The sequence below is a fragment of the Haliotis rubra genome, unplaced genomic scaffold, assembly GCF_003918875.1.
Source record: "Haliotis rubra isolate DU_JTF1 unplaced genomic scaffold, ASM391887v1 Scf7, whole genome shotgun sequence".
Lineage (NCBI taxonomy): Eukaryota > Metazoa > Mollusca > Gastropoda > Lepetellida > Haliotidae > Haliotis > Haliotis rubra.
The window spans coordinates 1,035,701-1,055,956 of record NW_025767412.1 but is presented as its reverse complement, the minus strand read 5'-3'; the positions used below and the strand labels follow the sequence as shown (position 1 = coordinate 1,055,956).

The 20,256-nt window shown below is 40.6% G+C and overlaps 1 protein-coding gene across 2 annotated transcripts in view; it reads right to left on the bottom strand.

The window, feature by feature from the left end:
- The window catches only part of LOC124258633, a 48,475-nt gene extending 32,089 nt beyond the window's left edge, over positions 1-16,386 (bottom strand). Inside the window, exons 1-2 of one of the 2 annotated variants that reach the window (XM_046692700.1) lie at positions 16,152-16,386; positions 14,290-14,492 (exon numbers count right to left, since the gene is read on the bottom strand). In XM_046692700.1, coding sequence (XP_046548656.1) covers positions 14,290-14,325 — 36 coding nt within the window. In that variant the 5' untranslated portion in view covers positions 14,326-14,492; positions 16,152-16,386. Of the gene's footprint in view, positions 1-14,289; positions 14,568-16,151 lie in introns of those variants that run through there. The other variant, XM_046692702.1, reaches the window with a different exon arrangement.
- Between the last annotated feature and the right edge of the window lie 3,870 nt (positions 16,387-20,256).

The window sequence follows — 20,256 nt, the reverse complement described above, 5'->3', positions numbered from 1 at the left end:
AGAACAATCACCTCCCTATCAATTCTTCACCCCCGGGACAGAACAGAACAGAACAGAACAGAAAATAACGTGTTAAATGTGTTCCCCAGAGAACAATCACCTCCCTGTCAATCCTTCACCCCCGGGACAGAACAGAACAGAACAGAACAGAAATTCTATTCTGAAAAAATCACATATAGTGACACAGAGAACATACAGCAAACTGACACATATAAAAACATTGAGCAAAGTCCAGTTTTGATAAATTTGGGAACTTTAGAGTTAAGTGGTGAATAATCACATTTCATCAGATAAACGAATGTTTCAATAGTAGGATGTTTATAGCAATATTGGGGAAGAAATAGATGTCTGAGGGCATTGAGTGCTGGACAGTATAATAGAAAGTGAAGTTCATCACAGACAGATGATGTACAAAGTTGGCAGATTCTATTACATCGTTCGACGGGGACAATTGATACTTAGGGCCAAACTGAGTATGGTTTTACGCCGCTTTTAGCGATATTCCAGCAATATCACGGCGGGAGACACCATACAGGGGCTCATGTGGTGGCTCATTGTACCCATGTGGTGAATCCAACCCGGGCATTCGGCGTGACGAGCGAACGCTTTAACCACTAGGCTACCCCACCGCTCTATTAGAGTCAAAGACCTAGGTTCGATTCCCCAAATTAGTATAATGTGCGTATCTCAATTCTGGTGTTCTGGTATGACGTAACTAGAATATATTTATTCGGCTATTACTAACACACAGTGGGTATTGGTTGACCTATTTTAACACGGATTTTTGGGCAGCCCTAGACCCCAGCCCTCTCCCTCTCTCTCTCTCAATCCAATGGAATTCTTAAGTATTCATGGCTCTCCCCAACCTGCAAAGTGTGATAAACATATATCGCGCAATTTATAAATTAAAATTTAGCTCTGATAATTAAATACAATTGAAAAATTTGAATTTATAATGTTTTATTTTTACATTTAAGCTACTTTGGGATATTTTTGTAATTTATTTGATACACTGATGGAACGTCATTCAGTGACGTAATGTGGAGTTTGAGCCATCTCGGACCAATTACCGCATACCTGTCTGTCAGGCGCGACGGCATCCAACGACATACCACAGATACATGTCGCCGGGTTACTGCACTGATGGGGCTGAATTAAAGGCGGTGTCACCAGTGGCGCTTCACCGTCTGGTGTCGCAAACTGTTACAGAACATTACCGCATGTCGGTCTTTGATGTCGTAAATAATGTCGTTAAAGCACTTGGTGGCTGGCTCTGTTGGTCAGTGGGGACGAATGTTGGGCTGGGATATTGTGGGGTGTGGGGTGGGGTGGTGGTGAGGAAGGGTACTGCACTAGCCCTCTGTAATATTATACTGTCACATGTTTTATGGCTTTGATAATATTCAAGTTAAATGTGTTTGTCGCAGCTTGGCATGACCTACTCTACTCTCTTTGAAGATCAAAAGAACGTGTGAGAGGTATTTCCGTGGCTTGTTTCTTGCACACCATCATCAACTGTCAACACCTTCTTGACGTGACGATGTAGATAAAGGACACACTTCAATTAATTAATATGATCACCATTAGCTACCGTCAGTTTGTTGTGCAGTTTACACATGTGGTGCGTATTTGTAACATACTCTGTCTTTATATGTTTGGAGCCCAAGGCCACATTCACCTATTCTCATTATAATGAGTGAGTGAATTTAGTTTAAGGCCGCATATAGCATTTCCAGCAATATCACGGTGGGGACACCAGAAATGGGCTTTACACATTGTGGGGTTTCGAACCCGGATCTTTGGCGTGACGAGCAAGCGCTTTAACCACTAGGCTACCCAACCGCCCCCTCAGTATAAAGACGCTCGTGTGTATTCCGGTATAGAATTGGTCTCCTGTAATCTGTATGCTCATGGGAAAAGGCGACGTAATGGTTCGGTGGCCAGTTTTGGTTACTTGGTCAGTTGCAAGTCATCATATCCCGATCGGTGAGCGGGGTAGCTCGGTTGGTAAAGGTGTCACTGTAACGGTGAAAACCAGGGTTCGATGCCCACACATTTGGAACAGTCCGAGAATCCCATTTCTTTTGTTCCCAGCTTTGAAAAAAACTGTTAAAAGCGGTGTAAAATCACACTTACTGACTCGTACACTGAGTGCCTTTGAATAACCAGTGGCTGGCATAGCAGATGACAGATAATCAACCAGGTCAGACATTGTAACCAACCAATCTCCATAATATCATCTCATTACTTGAAAATAAACACTTTCCGGAAGTGTATGAATATGCCATTCCGCGTTGTTTGGTCACTGTTATACTGACACAAGTTAACAGTGTTTTGATAAATCGCAACCAAGCAAATCTTGCGGTCCTACTTGAACATGCACAAACAACAACTATGTCGAGTATGAAGTGAGTGAGTGAAAATGTTAGTACGCCGCTTGCGGCAATATTTAAGCATTACCACGACTGGAGTCAGCATCGTGATTTCGTTGTGAGACCCGAAGATGAACCACCTGGCTACACCACTCCTCTACGATTTACAGTTAGTGAGTGAGTTTACTTTTACGCCGCTTTTATCAATAATCCAGCTATAACGGCGGGGGACACCAGAAATGGGCTTCACACATTGTATCCATGTGGGGAATCGAACCCAGGTCTTCGACGTGACGAGCGAACGCTATAACCACTAGGCTATCCTACCACCCTTACTACTAACAGATGCTACCCTTATAATCTTTACTTGGCTTTGACAAATATTAAAGTATAAATCTACATTAAAAGACAACTCAAAGAGCTTTCTTTTTGCAAAATATAAAGGAAATGATGGGGTCATTTGAATTACGTTCTTCAAACTTAAATACAAACAATAAGCTCAGGAGAGCCTAAGTCTAATCCAACTGAATATTTGGGTGTTTTTCTCGTCAAGAACTTAAGGTATGTTACCCTTTAAAAGTTGACCCTGACGAATAAGTAAAACGTGGAGACAGTGACGACAGACAGGAAAACTGTAATCAACAACCTGAATGTGTTTTGTATATATACCCCTAGAATCTTGCTGTGAAAGCGGCAGCAATATGGGATTAGCGTGACGACAGGGAAAGTGGGGGGCTTAAGTTACGACAGCACAATATCTCAAAATAATGGTACTTGCCGACATTGAAAAAATCTCAACCACGCACCTGTCGTCAACTCACGGGTAGCGATTCAAGGCGAATTTACCGGGTATATGGAGTAACAGAAAGGAGAGCCCGAGCCAATCCGGGTACAATGGGGTAGATCAGTTCCTTTTTAACTCATCTCGGTCTGTGACCGGTTTTGTTACGGGTATATGTCTTGCTTGTCTGTGTTATGGTACGTTCGGGTAATTACTCATTTTGCCAAGGCTAGGGTCTGAATAGCCGTTCAACAACCCGCTGAGTTTAATTGATTGTTAAACTTAAAACCCCGCGAGGGGATAATTTAGTCGTGAATAGTGAGTGAGTCATGTAACATATTCACTTGAGGGGGATTTTATATTAGGGGTAAAACGAGTCCTCTCATTGTCAACATGTCAACATAAGTTTCTTTTATTTAGTTAAAATGAGGGGTCGATAGGTATTTGTAAGTTCAAAATATTCATATCAACAATTTCTATTTATTTCTAAATAGACAGGTGCGCGATGTGTTATTTTTCAGTGTTGATATGTGCCATTAGCGTTAATCAGACAAACCTGACAACATATGTTTGTGAATGTCGACATAACTATCGATTTGATATATCCAGAAAGTTTTATGAGGCATCTGTGTTGGATTGTCCAGTAAAGTCAGCGTTGATGTTGCCGCTGCTGTTGATGCTGGAATCTAAACACGTGAGACATGTCACGTTAATACTCATTTACATCACTGTATTTTTGAAACTCTCCCTATTCCATGGATCGATGCTCACGATATCAATCAGCGGATTGTCCGGTCCAGAATATTTACTGAGTAAGAACGAAGACAGAAACTTCACAGCTTATTCGGGAGTTTCTGAATATATTATACGAGCGCTTCGTTTATATTTTTTTTATTTCAAATGATCCCATCTGAACAGTTACTGTTGAAATACTTCTTCCCACATGATATCAAGGTGTTTATATCAGTGTCACTTTGGAAATATACAAAAGTTCAGCTAGCGGACATCGTTATCTATTTTAACGATCAAACGAAAACCTGCGTTTTATTGGCTGGATAATTTAAAGAATCACAAATTCAAATGCTGACTGTGACTTCCCAGGGACCAGCAACTAGATATAAGCGGTGAAATCACTATCTGTTGTTTACATATTGGGTGTCTAGTGACCAGATCCTGGGCTTCATTCATTGATAATAACAATAATTATACTGACTGACTGAGTTTGGTTTTACGCCGCTTTTAGCAATATTCCAGCAACATCAGGGCGGGGGGACACCAGAAATGGGCTTCACACATTGTGCCCATGTGGGGATTCGAACCCGGGTCTTCGGCGTGACGAGCCAACGCTTTAACCATTAGGCTACCCCACCGCCCCACAATAATTATAACAATAATAATCACACAATGAGCAGCTGATATGAAGCTTTAACGACTCACACGCCGATCTGATTCATACTGTGATACCGTAAATAATCAAGCAGGTGACACATACTTCTTCAACTATCTACTTGAATTTCGAAACATGCTCCTTTGTCACCTCACGTAAACCCTACGACACGTCAACGCTATCGGTCATTGTACTGCAATTTGAGTTTTATATCTTCGGTCAAAGCAACACACATAACTGTCAAAGAAATGAGTGCAATCGTATCATAAATCAAGTAACATTATATTCCTGGTTATTCAATCTATGTTCTGAAGTGGTTTATAAACCATGTGACGTAAACACAAGTTCCACTCTCGCATACCTGCGAATAACCTCACCTTCTGCTTGTGTACCTAGCAGTAGGCATGTTTGTCTATAGGGGCATAGGCTGTGCGTGGGTCGAGTGTGTGTGTATGTAGGGTTGTGGGAGGGGTGTAGGGGAGGAGGGTTACATTAGAGTACTATTGCTGAAACGTGATCTAGTGCAATGCTATCACGTGGATATGCGTGATGTGCACATGTGGCATGATCCATCCACCCATCTATAATGAAATGAAACCATATCTTGATATTATGGAACGGAGTTTAAATTCACTAAGGAAATATTCCCCATATTATATGTGAATATCTTACAAAACCAGAGCGAGCATCTTAACAGTTACTTTGTTGTTCACACTTACAGTTGTCTCCCCTGACAAGAATTTATACGCTTGTAAACTTACTGGAACTGTGATGTCGCCCTATGATGGCTTTTGGCAGTCAAAATCGTCAACCTTCAGCAGTTGGATTAGAGGTAGCCATTAATTTTCCCCAAGCGCTGCGGCCTTCCTGATGTCACGCGCAGGAACGGAAATCCGGTGTTTCGTACCTAGGTCACGTGTTACATTATGTCTTCCAACCTCTGGGAATCGCTCGATAACGCCCTTCAATGTGTCTACCTGAATGTGCCGTATATTTGATGTAAATACATTGCTGACTACGACACGTTTGGTACACAGGAGAATTTGACAGATATAACCGGTGTCGGGCCAGGAGATAGAAAGACTAGTTCTGGGAGCCCTGAATAACAAACGTCAGAAAGGCTGGATTGTAGACACTGAGGAGAATCCTTAATCTGACTATAACCGTCTCTGTAGAGTGACATTTAGTAAAAAAAACGTTATCTTGTTAAAAAAAATCAAAATACTTTATTAAAAATTCGAAAAAGAGCCACAATAATTCATAATTTCAGGCTGGCGCCTATGAGGCATTCTAGACTTGCCCAGATATTCTAGTTTGACTTGGACTCTCTTTTTAATTTATTCTCAAGGGTATCGGGAGACAGACTACAGTTTGTGCTGTAATACGGTGATGAGTGGGTTTGAACATCGCGGTCAGTATAGCTGCACATCCAGACGGGCATCCTTGCACTTGAGCGTGTGTGAGCTTCTCGTACAGATCTTCACTCGTGCCGGTTTTATAGTGCTAGACCACTGCGATGGATAGTCCGTTCAGGGTATGCTGACTCCTACCTCGACCAGTCCTTGTATATATCCCCTTGTGGGAGGCACGGTAACAACAAAAAATATTGTCCTTTGCTAGAACATGGTCATGGATCGATCGATCGATTGATCGATTGTTGTTTAACGCCGCAGCTATATGGCGGCGGACTGTAAATAATCGAGTCTGGACCAGACAATCCAGTGATCAACAGCATGAGCATCGCAATTGGGATACGATGGCATATGTCAACCATGTCAGCGAGCCTGGCCACCCGATCCCGTTAATCGACTCTTACGACAAGCATGGGTTACTTAATACCAATTCTAACCAGGATCTTCACGGGTCGCCTGGGATCGAACACCGACCTTCTCTCCACTAGACCACGTGGACGGTCGATCGCTGATTGCTGGTAAGTTCGTATCCGCCTAGACTCACTGAGTAAGTGAGTGAGGGATTATTGATTAACATTCCACCAGCAATTTTACAGTTATACAATATGAGGTAAGTACAGAGTCATCACGCAGGATGAAGGGAAAGAAGTCAAAATATCAGTTGCCATGTAACATTATTTATGTGAGCTAATTTGATATCAGTTTGTCTTTCAACATCAATTTTAAACAGAAACAAATAGACTAGGCCCGATTCTGGTAAAAGGCTCAAATAAAAGATGTTGAGGCATTTCTTTAGTAGGATTCGGTATCCAGGCTATTGTACCTATTTAAAGGGTGCTGATCACGAACAAATAGGATACCAAGCTGAAAAAAAGTGTTTTTGACCCTCAAAATTGAAAAACAAAATGGCTGCCAAAATCGCCTAAAATAGTGGTAGGTGTGCACAGTATTTTCGTCTGGGACTGTATCTCTATTTTGTAAATTTTGGAAACTTGACCTTTTATGACATTTGAAGAATGCTGATCATGAATAAATAGAATTGCAAGCTGAAAAATATTTTTGGGACCTCAAATTGGAAAAACAAAATGGCCGCCATAGTCACCGCAAGTAGTGGTTGGTATGCACGGTATGTCATCACCTGTGACTGTGTATCTATTTTCTAATTTGTTTAAACCTGACTCTTTTTGACATTTAAAGGGTGCTGATCACGAATAAAAAGGATACCAACTGAAAAAAATTGATTATGAACCTCAAAATTGAAAAACAAAATGGCCGCCAAATCACCTTTTCAGTGGACAAAAATACTGAATGCTTAGATTGGTATATGATGAAACATAAATGACCACTGTACAATTAAAATGTTAATATTGTTGTCACCACAAGATATAGAACTGCCTTTTATTAAAAACAATAAATAAATTGGATTTTGTTAAAAAATTATTTCATCCCAAAAATTTTTTTTTCAAAATTATTTTATCAAAATTGTCATAAATTATTAGGAAAAAGTTGTTAACAAAACGTTTTAGTTGTTACATAGTTCGGATAGTTAGCAACACATTTTGAAACATTACTGAGCACAGTTGTAACTGTTTTGAATGTTTTTTAAAAGGTGGTAATTTGACAATTCAAAATAATGAATGGCCCCTTTACTTTTGATGACAGCGTTTCTAAGACATGTCAAGTTGCTGGTGCAATTATTGTAAGTATTCCTCCTTTTACATTGATATTTTTTTAAATAGTGTATCTACTTTCGATAAGGGCAAATAAAAACAATAGAATGAATAATATACTGCATTTTCAGTTACAAAATGTAAGTGAAACCCTCATGTGCAAATCCTATTGACTGGAAGAAATGTATGTTTTGTCAAGAAGTTAACTTGAAACAACATCAGCATTCTCTATTCTGTGATGACATTAAACACCAGCTCTGATATTCTGGAAGCTTCTCGATTTGATCAGGACTTGAATTGTAAACTTACTGGTGAATGTGACCTAATTGCTGCCGAGGCTAAATATCATTTACCCGGTCTTAGTTCCTTTGAAAGAAATATATATACGTCAAAAACCAAAAATGCTCATGACTGAAACACAGACCCACCAATGGCATGGTTGACCTCTGAGTTGCGTTATGATAGACTTGCCATCTCATACTGGTGTTGAGGTTGATGAACCAAGGGCCGTCAATTGCATACCGGACAGTGTCTACATGTTCCTTAAACATTTGTATGTATACTTCATCCAGTAACGAGATCCAAAGATCTTGTTCAGTTGTTTCACAAAGCAGGACATACTTTAAGTTACAGGCAGGTCATGCGACTTGACACATCCATGAATCACACGCTGGTTCTGTGATACCACTAAACCTCATACCAAACAGATTTGTTTTCTTCACAGCAGACAATATTGATATCATGGATGAAACCTTGGATGGAAAAAACACCTTCCATGCAGGATGGCAGCGTGGACCAGCCCCTGGTGTTAATTCTTTACACAATGAAACTATCAAAACTTTAGATGTTCCAGATGTCATGTCAAAAGTCAGTTCAGTTGATATGCCTGTTTCTCTTGGCACACTTTCCATCTCTTAAAGCTGACAACATCTGGATGTTGACAGGAGCTGCTCAGAAAAGAAAGTACATTCCACTGTGATTCCACATCCTACCTCTGTGGTCATACTAAGAGATCAGCCTGGGAGGTTTTTCTCAACCATCATCATCTCCTAAAGGATTTGGGCGCTGAGAACCTGAACCAAGACAAGACCAGATCCGCTGAAGAATTTGTTGGCCAGGTGTACGGTGTTCATAATGTTCAAAGTGTGAACACAGTGCGTAGGGTTTTGTTAAAGAAACCATCCAAACCTGGGATCAGTAATAGACATGTCTCTGTTTGCCGACAGTAGTATGCAGACGACACACAGATGAATAAGGTTTTCTCTCCCAATGCTACAGATGCTCACGATGCAGTTTCACAGGTAGATGGCTGCTGTGAGGATATAAAATCTTGGATCTTTCAGACCAAGCTGAAGCTGAATGAGTCAAAGAGTGAATGTCTTCTCGTTGGTTCCCAGCATTGAAGGGCTGAGGCAGGAATCCACGAATTCCACTTTGGAGACAGTCGTGTTCCTCTGTCGTCTGGGGTCAAGAATCTTGGGGTCACTCTCGACTCGGATCTCTTCGCTTGACTCTCATGTCAATAATCTTACCAAAACCCGCTTTCTTGTCCTCGGGAATATTGGTAATGTTCGCAACTGCCTGACAAAGCACTCTATTGTCACATTGGTCCTGTCGCTAATTGTGTCACGGCTCGACTATTGCAATTCCCTTCTGTCTGGGGCAACTAAACAGCAGCTTAACAGACTACGAGTTCAAAATACTGCAGCAAGGATTGTTACACTGACTAGGAAATCAGAGCACATCACTCCTGTTCTCCACAGCCTTCACTGGCTCCCTATGGAACAGCGTATCAGCTACAAGCTCCTTTGTCTTGTCTTCCAGTCGGGTCAGGCTCCTCCCTACATACTAGTATCTGATCACCAGCAAGAACTCTACATTCCCAAACCAAAACCCTGCTCCATGTTCCCATGGTAAAAACATCCCACTATGCGGAGAGAACATTTGCATATTCAGCCACTACAGCCTGGAACTCCCTGCCCCAGTACCTGAAAGACTGTGAATCATTGTCATCGTTTAAGACCCAACCCAAAACCTTCCTGTTCAGACTTGTCTTCTCTGTATAACTTTTCTCATCTCCTCTCAGACATGTGCGCTTAGAGCATGTACTGTGCATGGATTCAGCGCGTTAAAAGTGGACTATTATTATTATTATTATTATTAAACCTGAGTTGATGCCACCAACAAGTGATGCCCTATGCCACCACATCCAGCGTGTCCATTACAAAATCATGATCTGGAGGAAAGTCTGGGAAGCTATTCCATCACTTCCCGAATTCACAGAGATGGGATGGTCACAAAGATAATTATTCAATGAATCTTTGAATATTATGAAATGTTGAATTGAAACTTGTTTATGGTTGTGTTGACCAAATTATTAAACATAACATCAGAAATTGGAATTGTTATGTATATGAGAATCAAGTGTGAATAACATTATTGTTATGACGTTGGTATGGTTCAGCTGATATATTGTGTTGAGAATTGTTTGTTAAAGTTTCATAGATTATCCGTATTGTTTTCATCCGAAATGATTAAAACCGTTCATGAAAAAGATGTAGTTGTGTATTGGTATAACTTTGAATACTATTTGTTTACTCACAGTCTCAATACCGTCATGGTAACAATGATGTAATCAGCACAAAATCAGCTATTTTTGCGGCCATTTTGTTTTTCAATTTTGAGGTTCATAATCATTTTTTTTCAGTTGGTATTCTATTTTTCGTGATCAGCACCCTTTAAATGTCTAAAAAGGTCAGGTTTAAACAAATTTAAAAATAGATATACAGTCACAGGTGATGACATACCGTGCACACCAACCACTACTTGCGGTGACTATGGCGGCCATTTTGTTTTTCCAATTTGAGGTCCTAAAAATATTTTTCAGCTTGCAATCCTATTTATTCATGATCAGCATTCTTCAAATGTCATAAAAGGTCAAGTTTCCAAAATTTACAACATAGAGATACAGTCCCAGGCGAAAATACTGTGCACACCTACCACTATTTTAGGCGATTCTGGCGGCCATTGGATTTTCAATTTTAAGGGTCAAAAACACTTTTTTTTTCAGCTTGGTATCCTATTTGTTCGTGATCAGCACCCTTTAAATAGGTACAATAGCCTGGATACCGAATCCTTCTAAAAAATGTCTCTTGCATTACTTTTATCCACAATCGGTCCTAGTCTAAAATATATTTCTTTGGAACCAACAGATGGCGACTAAACGACATGCCTTATATATCCGGAAACTTGAGTACAAAATTAATAACATTTCCCCGATTACAGGTACCTCCGCAGGGCCTAGCGTCACAGCCTGGTACGTCCTAGTTTGCCTTACTGCCCCCATTCATGGGAATACATACACAGTAAAACAGAAAACGGTTCAGGGCATCAACTCGGCGCCAAGCTAAGAGCCAAATAATGTGAGGTATCACCTGGTCTTAATGCACACGGCGCCAACCACAACGACGGTCTTCCAATCAATTGCAGCCATATAAATGTCCCCCTCTCATTAACGTCGTATAAAAACGCTGGAACCCAAGGCGTCTTTGAAAATACACCTGATACGTTTTATAACTGTACACAATATACTATGAATAAACTGACAATCTATTTTCCATTCACTTAGTCATAAGCCCCCACGAACTTTTCGTGAATGGATTAAACACGTGGCACAGCGCTTGTATACAAAGCTCAATTATCTATAATTTTGTAACCAACCACTGAAACACAATTTGTATCCGTTTCGGGATAGGTGTCTTTAATTGCTTTAAAAAATGAGTCATTTACAACAGTTCCTTCACGTCCTTATCTGATCAGGCGGCGAGTGCGGTCCTGTCGTCTAAATTTGCACCGGAGTTAAGCCCCTTGGCACGCAAGAAACCTATGATCCCATTCGTAACTACTCGTGTCATTCCGGTAAGCCGGATGGCGTCTCGTACCCTACTCGTGGCCATGTTTACGACTGGGCCCTGTCTAAGCGCAAACGGGCATGGAGATGAAACCAGTCTTGGACTATTACCAAGGAAAGATAACTCTGAATTTCCAAACATGGCTCCTAGAATATCCTATTTCCCGTGGGCAAAACACCAATACGGTCATTCCCGTTGTAAATATGTTTCAGTGTTTAAAGTTGCTGATCCTTTAGCTCAAAGTTTATGTTTAAATTGTGCTTTGCATAGTTTAGCGAAGTTTCAAACTTCAAACGGTGCCTTGATAACTTGTGTGAGTGGCATTTTAGAAGTTGAGACGTACAATATAGAACAATTTCACTCTTGCTTGACAACGGTACAAGAATCTGTATCGAAACGTCGCACTCACGAAATAAAGAAGTTGTTATCCATAAAAAATTGTTCTATATTCAACGGTGCCGCCATTTTCATACTTCAAAATGCGTTTTACTACGCGCGAATTGATTGGTTTGCCACGATTCTTGGCAATAATGGCGTGCGATAGGGTACGAGTCTTCTTGTAGGTCACGGAAAGAGGCGAGTAGTTACGAATGCTATGATCCTGGGTTCGATTCCGGTTCGCCCCCAACACGTCTCTATATTTTCCAGTAACGTACCCGTGCCCTTTGGTTTCCCCTAATTAGTATAAACATCACTTCCGGCTTTCCTTCCACATTAAAGTGACAGGCCGTGATATACCTTAAATACTGGAACATTAGGCAAACACACTCGCTCATCCACTGACGTTTAATACTATTCACACTTTGCTAAGGAACAAATCATGGATTCAACAGAAAACAAATTTGGTTTAAATATCTAAGCGTATTGTAAGCATTGATCCTAGGTTTCAGTATGTCATTTCATCTTGTGGAACCCATAGCTGCTATTGACAGGTGCTGTGTACTTGTCACTGACTCGTTCCATGATTTGCAAAATGGTTGATTGGTGACATGAAAACCATTTTGATGGTTTTTCATGTATCAAGTGCATAAGGTTAAAGTGACTGTTTGCCTAAAGATGGGTTACCATATTATTACTCGTCCAGTTTTAAATAGATACAAATTCAAATTATGAATCTATGTTTAAGTAAAGTTGCGTAGTTTTGTGATCCTTAGCAAAGTGTGAGGAGTATACCATTCCAGATTCGCCATAAATAAGGTTCTCGGCAACATCAGCATGTTTGTGGGTTCACAAAGCTGGCACAAGTATAATGCCTGCATGATACATCGTTAGAATGATACACCTGACATGAATGAGATGCTGTTCAATACGGTGTTAACCAAACTCACTCACTCATTAACTGTTGATGATGATAGTGATGATGAATATCATCGTCGTCGGCGTCACTATGAACATTTTATTATCATGCACTTCTTTCTTGTACTGGCAATAAGCAGATTTGTTTTCTTTGTACGTGATTGCTTAATACAAGATGACTACTGCTCAACAGGTATATAATAGGGCTGCGCAGTATAACCGGTTTACCGGTATTTACCGGTTCACACATGAAAACGATACGTATTGCGATACGCTGCTCGAGAACCGGTATTTTGACATGCATTCGGAAAACTTCGTAACACTCGGAAATCTTGATGATTGTGAAAATTGTGGTGAGGGTGGTGGGAATGATCGTGGTGAAAATTAGATTTAACTGGATTGTCAAGTCCTTTTCCTTGTTTCATTTGTGCCAAATATTATTTACATTTTTACTTTGTCATGATTAAAAGTTTTTATTAAGATTAATCAAGGATAGTGAGTTTGTTGTGGTTTTGCTCTATAAATCAAGCATTAACTCGATTATAAGTATTTTTTTGTTAAAAAAACATCTTATAATATCGCAATACATATCGCAAAATACGCTTTCGCATCGCAATATATCGCAATATGAAAATTCTCTGCAATACCCACCCCTAGTATATAAACACTATAGAAACTAGACATACAGGACTCTCCGGAATATATTCTTACTCTTTAATCAGGTTATGTTGATGAAGGAGTAAGAATATACAAAAATCCAAAACGTCGTACTCCTCCTAATAAAGAAGTTGACATCCATAAAGTCTCACCTTTGATATAAAATAATCTGAGATTCCCTGCTCCAATTAGGAACGATCACATCTCAACGACATTGTTGTTTTTGAAATGTATACTTGTAGTTTTATCATGACTTTGCACATGACCCATATCGTTCAACGAGCTATGAATATGCAATGTTAAGACCGCTCCGGTAACCGTAAATACAAAAGTGTACACATGAGAAATAAGTGAGGATTTTGAAGATGCATAGCTACGATAATGCATAGATATTATATACTGAACATCAAAAGAATCGCAAGTTTCGAAACAATGAAATCTCATAAAAGATGTGCAAGGGTGCGCATCCTCCTTTTGGCCTGCAAGTTTATTAAATGACCATTGAAACTCTCGTGAAAACGGGTGAAAATGAACTGTGCACTTCTCAAAAAGCTGTATCGCCCCTGTGACCTCATGCCCTAATACATTGACAGAACAATTTAATTTGATATTTGAGGCCATTTTCCCAAACAGTACATAAATTATTTTCAAAGTGTGGTTCAGTATATAATTATTTGGGGGAAGGGATGATGGTGACAGGGTGTGGATTAATTTGGCTTTCTTTGAAGAATTATAGTACCGACGATACACGATAGATAATGTAACTAAATATCTAGGATTAAGATAAACACAAGGCTACTTACCACCTCTTCTTTTAGTGTCTGCAGCAGGTCATTCATCGAGAATTTGTTGGATTTCAATTTTCAAAACTGAAACCACCTCAGTAATACCATGCGACAGATGGTTCGTGCAGCGTTCGCTGACCATTGGTCACTTAGCACAGTCGGAGGTCAGCGTCCCCGGACATCAAAGTGCCGACCAGGTAAGTCTGTTACAGGTATAAAAGCTGAAACGGAAGAAGCCCTTGAGGATTTGATCTGCAATAATATATCACACCCAGCCGGTACAGTCTGACCCTTAAACTGCCAGCCTTAGAGGAGCAGGTGCAAGTACCTATATTTAATAATGGACTGTTCCAAGGTACAATTACGCCATCCGTTAATAAAATTCGTGTTCATTCGAACAAAGGGGTATATGGTAGTTACAATAACGACATGTGTCAGCACTGTTACATGTCGGTGACTTGAAAGGGATACATAATGGCCTCATTCATAATTTCTTATCAATACATGTCCATACAATCGAAGCCATGGTAATAGGCATGTTCGGGGTAATTAACTCACAGATAATTATCATTGAGTCCATTCCCAGCTACACAACATATAGAAGAGTCACTGTTGTGTTGGAAAATTAAGATGTGCCATCATGTGCTATAGTGACTCGCCGCGTAGGGGGAAATTAGACATTTATGAATGAAAGGGACCTTTAGAAACTGTTTTCCTCGTGCAGTTTTCCACTGAAACTTGTAAAAAGGTTTATTTTGAAATGTTTATTATTTGCAAAAAGTAAGCAATTCACCTCGAAATCATATTTAAACCTATTCATAAACTTCCTTTCAAGCTTTAACGATTCAGACAAAGTAATGTTTGTGTCCTGTAAAATGAGTTTCTACTGTGTGCATATAGGTTTAATGTTATTCCACCTCTCTAAACATAGTAAAGTATATGATTTAATTTTTATTAAACGGACTGTGAAATCGTCAAGTTTCATGAAGTGGTTTTGTAACAGGCCTGTGAGTGCCTTTTAATATAATGTAATCTCTGGAACTGTAAACATTTTGTCAAATGATATTCTAGCAACACCCCACCCTCACCTCTCCCCTTTCACAGACAATGAAATGGCCGACCCTAGTTCCTCATTATTTACCCAGTGTGCATTACAAACGGCCCAGTTTCACTGTAGTATGTTTGCAAAATCTTAAACCACTAATGCAAACAAATGAAATATATAGTTAGACCACGTTTTGTAATGGTATAGCGATAGAGTGTTTAAAATTGTTTTTGTTCAGAACTGCTGCTAAGGCCTAGTGAATACTCACCTCCCTGGTACTGTAGATTCCCGAGTGTGTTATTACATGTTTCCCTACACTTGAATAAGTAGTCTGGTCAAAAATAGACAACTTCAGATGTAAGATGTATAAAACTAATAGCTAGGTACTTTTCTAAATTTATTGATTGTCAGAATTTGTTTTCATTGCATAACATATACTAAACACCCAGTGAGGGTCGATACCAGCTATTGGTATTTTATCATGTCATCGATGGGCTGTGTTTGACAACGACTAATAGATCGGTACAGTTCAATCAGTGTCATAACTGACTGAACTGCTAATCAGGTGATCGAGTTTGACGTTAAAATATTCGAAGGTATTTTTAAGAGGGAAAAACCCATTTTTGCAGTTAATGAAGGCATTTTTAAGAGGAAATAAACCGAAATATAATCAGTTAATCATGTTTGAGGAATTAATATAATGCCCTCCTAAAAGTATTTGAATGGATTACAGATCATCGCACTTGAAATTGTCATTATATTTTTAGCCTGCATATAATCCATCGATATGACCGACGAAGAAAAAGTCTCAAGGGAGAAAAAAAACGAAACTTACCTTCAACTCCAAACAAACACAATATTCAGAAGTCAAATATTTGTTAAGATGGTTATCAGAACATGAAACACCATCACAAGCGCGTTGGTTACACAACACTGAAGTCTGTACATACCCGTACTACCTGTCCAGGTAGACAGCTTTCAGTTTGCATTACAGACAGGTGTGCAGGCAGCAGGGGTCACCCGTCGGAACACACTGGAGGTACTCTACAGGAGATAGCATCTCGGCGTATGTCAGCTCTATCATTATGAACTTCAAGGAGGTAATCGGGTGGATCATCGGCAGGCTAGACTTGCTGCAAGGCTCCTTGTATATCTCAAAGTGGTGGGTTATTTTGGGAATATATGTGTTCGAGGCATGGTATCTACTTGACTTTGTAATTATTGTGCAGATTTAATGCATAACTTTTCAGTTCTTTTCTTTTGGCTGACAGTTTGGGGAGTCTGGTAGCCATGTGGGCGAAGTGTTCGCTTGTCACGCCGAAAACCTGGGTTCGATTACAATGTGAAGTAACTTTTGGTACGTCATCGGTCTGGAATAGTGCCTAACGTGGTGTAGGGTCATCCTCACTCACTCACCCACTCATTCATCCACTCACCCACCCATCCACCCACCTTGGTTTACTTTCATATGCCAGGAGTGAGTGAATGAGTTTAGTTTTACGCCACTTTTAGCAATATTCCAGCATTATCAAGGCGCCAGAAAAAGGCTTCACACATTGTACCTAGGCGGCCCCATGCACCTCTTATGCCAGGAGGGTGGGGCGTTGGGTGTTCGGAAAAAAGTACCGGTAAAAAAGTACTAAATTTGCCTAGGGAAAAACTTTGACATACAGTACTCAAGCTAAATCCTGGATTAGATCTGCTCAGGTAAAATATCATTGTTCTTGGTTAACTCAAGTATTTTAATCCATGTCTTTTATAGTCATTATACACAAGCACAATAATAGGACTTTTTCTGGAGGATTTTTTCTGGTACTTTTTAACCAAGGACTTTTTTTCTATAATCGGGCGTTGCTAGGGGATTGCAACGGACACATTTTTTGTGACTGATGCATCAAATTTGGAAATGCCCTCCACATTTCTACAAAACACCATACATAATCAGACCACGCACTGCTCAGCAATGGAACTACCTCCTTAAATATTTCATTAATCTCTCTTGACATGTCTGAAGTAAGTCTATGTGTGGTCGCCTGCCATGTATGTCGGGGTACACACAGCGGCTACACCACGTCGCCATTGTCATAAAACGGTCTAGACGGAGTCTATACGACTACATACACAGTTTCACTTCAATACTCTGCCTCTGAATGCAGGTCTACACGGGCACCTGCGTCATCGTGCAGAGGTCAGCTGTTTCATTGACAGGTCGTCTTTACCCAATCAGTTTCACAATGACTGAGTGATTCAGTGGAAAGTAAATGCCATTACTTTCATAATTACTACTTTTAGTGTTGTCGAGGTCTACTTAGTCAAACAGAACGTTGATGTTTATTAAACTGCTTTTGTGTGGGTTTGACAATACACCGAAAAGAACCCTCCTTTGTGCTGCGAGAGAATTCATCAACAACAGTTACACTTGATGGCAGATGACAATGGAGCATACGGCGTAAGGCAGCCGGCGCACACTTTTACATCCTCGTGATGATCCGGGTAGGATCTGATCTTCATCAGTCCATGAGGGCGTGGATAGAGGTTAAAGCGTTCGCTCGTCGCGCCGAAGACCCGGGTTCGATTCCCCATATGGATACAACGCGTGAAGCCCATTTTCTGGTGTCTCCCGTCGTGATATTGCTGGGATATTGCTAAAAGCGGCGTAAAATTAAACTCACTCACTCATCAACTCATGCTTGTCGCATGAGGTTCTCTGTCTGGATGATGCATGATGTCCTATCCTACTTGGGTTGCTTGTGGTGTTAATCACTGGATTGTCTGGTCCAGACTCGATTATCTAGAGACAGCTGGCAGTTAGCTGAAATATTGCAGAGCGCGGCGTTAAACTACAAACATAATCATTTGAATAGGTTCTGGGGCGAATGTTATAAGCAAGCATGCCAGCAAATGAAGATTCCAATTCAAGATTGACACAATATGTAACTCTGCACGTGAATGTTGTGCGAGGAACAAAGAGTGAGTATGGGCTTCACACATTGTACCCACCTGGAGAATCGAACCCGGGTCATCTGCGTGAAGAGCGAACGCTTTAACCACTAGGTTACCCCACCACCCCGAGGAACAAAGTAGCAATATCTAATAAGCGTCCCGGCTGCTTGCAAATTATCCATCAATGCCAGCAAACGAGTGGTTGATAGTATGAGCATCTATACGGGCCGTAAAGGTCAATCAGTCAGGGGATGATGTTTGACCTTGTGATGTAAGATTCCCATAATGGATATAATATATGAAGCCAAATTCATGTGGCCCGCGCCGCGATTATGTTGGAATATTGCCCAAAGCGGCATTAAGCCATACTCATTCGCTCATCCAGATGACACACTTCCTTTCAAGCGGGTCGCCGTGATATTGCTGGAATATTGCACGCACTCACGCACTCACGCACTCACGCACTCACGCACTCACGCACTCACTCACTCGATCCAGGTGAAGCTAACAGTATGCCAGGTTGATCTTTCAGTGCTTTCACAAGGTGAGAGAAAACCCGCAGTGACATAGGTTATTTCAAAAGCAGATGATGTGTCGGATTACCAAGCAACATACATTTGTTCAGCGTTCAGGAGGTAGGGGTGACACTCACAACAGACCTGACATTCTCATAAATAAGCCCATGTCGAGAACCCTGGGGAGAATTATCAGCCATTTAAAATATGTAGTCTCTTGGACGTGTATAATAGAAGGGATTTACTCTTGCTTATCACGCCAGGGTGTAACACGTTGGTTCGTATGTATCAAATTTTACCTGACGTGACGTAGGGGCCAAACCTTCTGGAACACTGGAACCCCATTAGTCCGGACACTCCACTATCCGAATAGCACTGCTGACGACGTTGAGAAAATGGACAGGACAACCTTTCTATGACTGCTTAATCTGCAAGGGTCTTCATGTCGACCACTGAATAGGCATACATGTATATTTTGTAAATTTGGCAATAAGGCCAATTGTACAAAATTAATACTTGGAAACATTGTCATGTAGCACCATTTGTATATTATATCTAAACATACATGCATCCATCCATCCATATTGATGGTCATATGTTCATATACTCGACACATTAAAAACACACGGTATTCCTTCTCTCGGTAATATCTGCAGTAAAGATGTTAGATGTTCGATGTTAGATGATACCTATGACCACTGGCCCTTGACGATTCTTGTTTAGAATTGGTTTTCAGGAACCCATCCTTGTCGTAAGAATCGACTAACGGGATCAGGTGGTTCGACATTGCTGATGCATGTCATCATATCGCAGTGGCGTAGATCGATGCTCATGATGTTGATCACTGGATTGTCTCGTCCAGACTGGATTATTCACAGACCTAGGTACAGTTGGAATATTGCTGAGTGCAGCGTCAGACAAACAAATATCTGTAACTGTTTCATTAGAAAGGTGCTGTCCTCTTTAATGAGTGTTCATTATAAACAGACTTGCGTGCTGATCACAACCCTTAATGTCACAGCCCGGCCTGCTTAACGTGCCAGCCCACATCTTAGACTACATCAGTACCTGAACACGGACACCTTTAGAGAATGTTTCAAGGAAGCGAAGTCTGACTGACTTAATGCTGATGCTATAACAGTATTTTTATATGATGCTTAAAATAGAAATACGGTATTTCTGGGCTGCAATAGCAGGAGATGAGGTGACATGGGGTTTAACATTGAGTTTATAGATCGTTTTTACGTTTATAGCAAAACGTGTGTGTGTGTGTGTGTGTGTGTGTGTGTGTGTGTGTGTGTGTGTGTGTGTGTGTGCGTGCGTGCGGACCCTATCTCTTAAAGCTGTCAATCCGTCTTTCAATATGGCCGCTTTGATAGCCTCGTTCTGACACACACTGTGTGTGTGTGTGTGTGTGTGTGTGTGTGTGTGTGTGTGTGTGCGTGTGCGTGCGTGAGCTTGCGCGGTCGGACCCTATCTTTT